The sequence below is a fragment of the Propithecus coquereli genome, unplaced genomic scaffold, assembly GCF_000956105.1.
Source record: "Propithecus coquereli isolate 6110/MARCELLA unplaced genomic scaffold, Pcoq_1.0 Scaffold54, whole genome shotgun sequence".
Lineage (NCBI taxonomy): Eukaryota > Metazoa > Chordata > Mammalia > Primates > Indriidae > Propithecus > Propithecus coquereli.
The window spans coordinates 5,959,871-5,966,421 of NW_012151285.1; the positions used below are offsets into that span (position 1 = coordinate 5,959,871).

General features: G+C 35.3%; 1 protein-coding gene across 1 annotated transcript in view; it reads left to right on the top strand.

The window, feature by feature from the left end:
- The window catches only part of CCT8 (chaperonin containing TCP1, subunit 8 (theta)), a 15,361-nt gene that overhangs the window by 5,785 nt on the left and 3,025 nt on the right, over positions 1 to 6,551 (top strand). The window contains 11 exon segments of the mRNA XM_012657380.1: positions 335 to 484; positions 936 to 1,116; positions 1,229 to 1,290; positions 2,241 to 2,378; positions 3,175 to 3,353; positions 4,174 to 4,240; positions 4,316 to 4,403; positions 4,495 to 4,610; positions 5,118 to 5,189; positions 5,268 to 5,432; positions 6,062 to 6,181. Coding sequence (XP_012512834.1) covers positions 335 to 484; positions 936 to 1,116; positions 1,229 to 1,290; positions 2,241 to 2,378; positions 3,175 to 3,353; positions 4,174 to 4,240; positions 4,316 to 4,403; positions 4,495 to 4,610; positions 5,118 to 5,189; positions 5,268 to 5,432; positions 6,062 to 6,181 — 1,338 coding nt within the window.

The window sequence follows — 6,551 nt, forward strand, 5'->3', positions numbered from 1 at the left end:
TGTAATCAACAGTAAGTTAGGGTATACTTTAAAATAACTAACAGAGTGGAACTGGACTATTCTTAACACATATGGTAAATGCTTGAGGTGGTGGATACCCCAATTACCCCAATTTGATTTATTTACATTGTATGCCTGTATCAAAACATCATATGTACCCTATAAAGATAATACAACTATTATGTACCCATAATAATTAGAAATAAAAATTTTAAAATGGGAGTTAATGTAGCCCATGAGGAAATTGGCATCTATTAATTTAGGAAATGGAAATTAATGATTTTATGTTGCTTTAATGATCAGATGTTTATCTTGATATTGCCTCTTTTACCAGGTACAGCATCCTGCTGCAAAAATGATTGTAATGGCCTCTCACATGCAAGAGCAAGAGGTTGGAGATGGCACAAACTTTGTTCTGGTGTTTGCTGGAGCTCTTCTGGAATTAGCTGAAGAACTTCTGAGAATTGGCCTGTCAGTTTCAGAGGTGACTGAGTGTTCATTTTATAATATACTTGTACTTTATTTTTGCCTGTATATATAGCTACTGCTTAAAACTTAAACTAAAATCATCGTTTTAATAGTAGCTAACATTTATTGAGCAGTGTACTCTGAACCACACATTGTAGTACATATTCTTCACATGCAGTGTCTCATTTTATTCTCACAAAAACCCTGTTAGGCCTAAAGTGAGACTAAGATTAGGAAACTTTTACCCAAGACCTCATAGCTAGTAAGTTAGGTAGAGTTAGGATTCAAATTTGGGCTGTCATCAAAGCCTACACTCATAGCTAGTAGACTCTGCTATGTGTGCAATTATGTAAGTAGTTTATTCTTTGTTATTTTATATTGAAAATATCCATATGCATTGGGTTACCAAAATGACTGCTTTAATCCATGTCGGAATTAGAGAAATATTTTTGTTATTTGTATTTTAGGTCATAGAAGGTTATGAAATAGCCTGCAGAAAAGCCCATGAGATTCTTCCTAATTTAGTATGTTGTTCTGCAAAAAACCTTCGAGATGTTGATGAAGTATCATCTCTACTTCAGACCTCCATAATGAGTAAACAGTATGGTAACGAAACATTTCTGGCCAGGCTTATTGCTCAGGCATGTGGTAAGTAAATACCAGCAAATGAAAAGGTCCAAAATAAAAATGTCTTTAAGGTGACTAGATGTTTTCTCTGTTATCCCAAGATGTCTTTTGATACATCTCATTTTCTCAACAGTATCTATTTTTCCTGATTCCGGCCATTTCAATGTTGATAACATCAGAGTTTGTAAAATTCTGGTAAGTTTAGAAAAATACGTTAACTACGTTAGCTATCTAAGTCAATTATTTTTGCAAAAAAAAAATTGCGTTAATCTAAACCTAAATTTTATCTCATAATTTGGACACTTAAGACTTCTTTTGAGGCATCATTTTATAACATTTTAATATTGCTAAGTTGTTACTACTACTTATTTAAATTTAAAAGGGTATTGACATATTTCCTTGTAAAGTCATCATTTTTTATGACATCTTGTGAGTTGAGAATAGGGTATAAACCATATTTTTGCATTCTTCATATATGTTGAATTACAATAAACTTAGTATGTAATTTTGAGTAGAATGGAGATTGTTCTATTCTCCAATAATAAAATTCATATTTTAATGTTAGTATTGAAATAGTCAAGTATATTTTTGATAATGATGTGCTTGATATATTAAAACCTGTAATTGGACTGGTTTTGGTTTTGCACATTGGTGTACTGATTCTTAACATGAATTTAGCTTACATAGGTACATGTGCTCTTTATATATGTATTTATATGTGCATTATATGTTTTCTGTCTCCCTTCATTACTGTCCACCTTCTCCATTAAATTGTAAGCTTGTGAGAGCAGAATCTTTGCTGCTTTTTTCTCTCTTCTGTGTCCAGTACTGACAGCTACACCTGGTACATCAGCACCAAGTACTTAGTGAATGAGTGAGTGAATGGCTAAAAGCAGTTCTCTACCTTTGGTTGTTCCTGGTAAACTGAAGGACGTCTTCTCCATAACAGTGGCTTATTCCCACAAGGGTTCCTACCTTAAGCAGAGTGCTGTGCTTTATGCCTTCCACCTCACCCCTTATCCTAGTAGTCACCACCTCGGTATATTACTTTACCTTAGAAAAGGATATTTTTGGTACGTGCAGAATCAACTTAGCTTTATGTTACTTTCATGAGGTCACTGATGGTTTGTGTATCCCCTCCTTAGGGCTCTGGTATCCATTCATCTTCAGTATTGCATGGCATGGTGTTTAAGAAGGAAACTGAAGGTGATGTAACCTCTGTCAAAGATGCAAAAATAGCAGTGTACTCCTGCCCTTTTGATGGCACAATAACAGAAACTAAGGTATGTAGACGTCAAACCTTAAAAGCCAAAATTTGGGTTGCTTTTTCAGATTAATGTTTGAGGTTGAGTTTGCTCTTACCTATTTTTATACCAGATTTATATTATTTGAATATCTAATTCAACTACTAAATGTTAAACTTGAAATATTAGATGGTGGTGGTATTTATTTATATTCTAGCACAAAGCCCTTGACAGCTTACATATTCAGCAAGTGAGAGAGTACTTTGTGTGCTCTTCACAAAAATTTTTTTTAAATGCTTACATTCTGTAGCATCCTGAAACAAGATATGCTAATGTGATTTGGAAATGATAAGTATGTTTTTAAAAAATACATAGTAAAGAGTTTAAAGTTTCTGTTTATAGTCAGTAGTGGCTGACTTCATCTCTAGAATTCTTGAGATCCAAGTTCTTGATGGTTTTAAGTTTCACAGGATTGGGGGTTACTGGTAATTTAGTCTACGTTTTAGAAAAAGGTTGAGAACCACAACATAATTTTGGTGACCGTAGTTGACCTTTGTGAAAAGGCAAATACCAGGACATCTGCCTGACATATTTAAAATAAAAATATTTCTCCAACTTTTCCACCAAAGTACCTGTTAAAAGCAGTGTTTTGGGAGAGGGGTCTAGGAGCAAGCTGAGTGTCTTATTTCATACAGATTTTGTATTCTGCTTCATAATATATGCATATTTGTCCCCATATTTTTTGTCAGACCTTTAAATTATTTCTTTAGTAAACTATTATCCTATGACTTTGCTGAAGTAGTGCAGTGGTTTTAAAGAGTGCTTGTTTTGACAGGGAACGGTGTTGATAAAGACTGCTGAAGAACTGATGAATTTTAGTAAGGGAGAAGAAAATCTCATGGATGCACAAGTCAGAGCTATTGCTGATACTGGTGCAAATGTTGTAGTAACAGGTGGCAAAGTGGCAGACATGGCTCTTCATTATGCAAACAAATACAATATCATGTTGGTGAGGTAAGAGAGAGCTGCATTCTTTTTTTTTCCTTCACCTTTTGAACTGCATTCTATTACCCAATGTTATAAATGGTTTTTTGGTAGTAAAACACTAAACAAATTCAATAGACTACAAAGAGTGTTAATAAAAGGAAAATATAAGAATTAGATCAGATAGCAAGAGGATTTGGTGTAGGGGGACAAGAAACACCTGAGGAAACTTCAAACTGAGAGCTGAAGGATCAATGAACAGCTGTTTATTTGAGGAGGAAGAGGGAAAAGCACTCCAGGCAAAAGGAACAGCTTATTCAAGAGACCAGATGCAAGCCTAGCGCAGTGCATGTCAGCTAGAGTGTGGAGTCAGGAAGACGCCTTGTAATCCATCAGCATATTTGTGGGGCACATTAGACAACTTATCTATCCATTTCTGCCTACCACCATTCATAGCACTCAATGAAATGTACAGAGTGAGTTACTGTACTCTTACAGAACATTGATTGCATAAAGTAAAGCAAAAGTTTACTATATACTATTGAATTCTTTAAGGGTTTCTCTGGTGGTAAGAACTATAAACCCCTGGCATACTAAAGTGACATCAAATCTAGAATAGTACCATACAACGCAGACTTAAGTTGCAGCATTATTGGCTAGCTGGGCTTGCTCACAGCGTCAGGAATCAGCTTCCTGGCCTCAGTGCTTAGTGTAAGCCCTATGTGTTCTGAGCTTAAATCAGAGTCAGAAGAATGTGACTTGGGGGCTGGTGTAATTTCTTGTTTAATCTATATATGCTACCTGATAAAATAAAAACTTCTATAATGGCCTTTGGGTTTTTTTTTTAAAGGCTAAACTCAAAATGGGATCTCAGACGACTGTGCAAAACAGTTGGTGCTACAGCTCTTCCTAGATTGGTATGTATTTTGGAAGACATTAAAAGATAGTTGAAACTATTTGAATTTTTATTACAACCAGTCACTTTCTTACAGACTCCCCCCGTCCTCGAAGAAATGGGACATTGCGATAGTGTTTACCTCTCAGAAGTTGGAGATACTCAGGTGGTGGTTTTTAAGCATGGTATGTAGTAATGGTAAAAAAAAAAAAACATTTAATGTAAATGGGGGTGTTCATTTTATTTAATCCCCAAATTCATTTAATTTATTGACAGAAAAGGAAGATGGTGCCATTTCCACCATAGTACTTCGAGGCTCTACAGACAATCTGATGGATGACATAGAAAGGGCAGTAGATGACGGCGTTAATACTTTCAAAGTTCTCACAAGGGTCAGTACTAGCAACAATCTTCTTTAGTAATTTCTAAGGTTTTAAAAATATATTTGGCAGACTCCTGAACATTATGAGAACTCCAGAATGAATGGTTTGTTTAAAGCAAAGCACCTGTTTTTTACTTAAGACCTAAACATCCACTGCTATTACATACGATAGTTCCTAAAATGATTGTGCAGCGGAATAAATAGCAAAGCATGTTTTTTTTAATCGTCTTAAAGGGATCATTTATGGTTTTTCCCTGATTATAATGTACCTTAATTGCTAAATCACTGTTCTTAGTGCTGTTCCCATTCTTCACTTCGGTCCTTCACTTTTCATGTATCAGACACTGTATAGTAAGAAAATTTTCCCTGACCATTCATTTTTGCCAAATTTGTAATTCAGTTTTCAGTAACAATGGCTGATTAAAAACTCCAGTCTGGTGGAGTACCGGCATCTGGAAAGATTAGAAAATTGCAAACTGCTTTTTAGTGATTTTTTTTTTTTTTGGTCTACTTAAAGGATAAACGTCTTGTGCCCGGAGGTGGAGCAACAGAAATTGAATTAGCCAAACAGATCACATCATATGGAGAGGTAAAGCTTTTTCTGTATAAATTGGCTTTTTTCCCATTGCTTGAATAAAATGCAGTAATAAATGCATTTTTGTTTTAGACATGTCCTGGACTGGAACAGTATGCTATTAAGAAGTTTGCCGAGGCATTTGAAGTTATTCCCCGGGCACTGGCAGAAAACTCTGGAGTTAAGGCCAACGAAGTAATCTCTAAACTTTATGCTGTACATCAAGAAGGAAATAAAAACGTTGGATTAGATATTGAGGTATTTGAAAAAAACACTGAACTTAAATTGCTTTATTATGTGAACACACATCCTACAAATAGAAGCAGGAAGTTTGAAAGGAAAATCAATGATAGTGTTCTTATTTGTGAGCAAGTGCGTTTCTTAACAATTAGTTTTTACATAGTTTGTCAGACACAGGAAAATTTAGTTTTCCTTTTGTTTTATTGATATCCTTCTGTTTTATAGTATGTACAGTCAGCCCTACATATCTACAGGTTCCACATAACGCAGATTCAACCAACTGTAGATGAGAAAAATATATGGAAATTAAAAATAATACACATTGTAAAAATATAACGACTGCTTACGTTGTATTAGCTATTATAATTAATCTGGAGATGATTTAAAGTATATGAAAGGATGTACATAGGTTATATCTAAACACTACCATTTTGTACAAGGGACTTGAGCATCCACAGAATATGGTAATCCACAGGGGCCCTGGAACCAATCCTGCTCGGATATCAAGGGACTCTGTAGGATAGTACTTGTGCTTGGTTACTTTTCTTGTACTATTTCAGGAGCCATACAGGGTTTTTTAGTTACTGGGTTATAAACATTTTCACATAAAAGAATTAAAATGAAAGGATGAAAATTTTGTTTGACAGGCTGAAGTCCCTGCTGTAAAGGACATGTTGGAAGCTGGTATTCTTGATACGTACCTAGGAAAATACTGGGCTATCAAACTTGCTACTAATGCTGCAGTCACTGTACTTAGAGTGGATCAGGTGAGCAATAAGTAGAATTTTGATCTTTAAAAATGCTAGTTTTCATGGTTCAATAGCGTATTTTCACAGAACTAGAACATAGCGTAATTCCAGTTACATTGAAAGGATTATTTCTTAAGTCTTGCATCTTTACTTTAGAGATGTTAAAGTGCTCTCCCCAAACTTTATTTCTTCTTCTATTACAGTTTTAAATTGTATTAAATGTATTACAGCTAATGTGGCTGGGCACAGTGGCTCCTGCCTGTAATCCTAACATTTTGGGAGGCCCAAGAGGGAGGATCCCTTGAGCCCAGGAGTTAGAAACCACCCTGGGCAATATAGCGAGAACCCCTTCCCTACCCACCCACCTCCCCCCAAAATTTTTTTAATT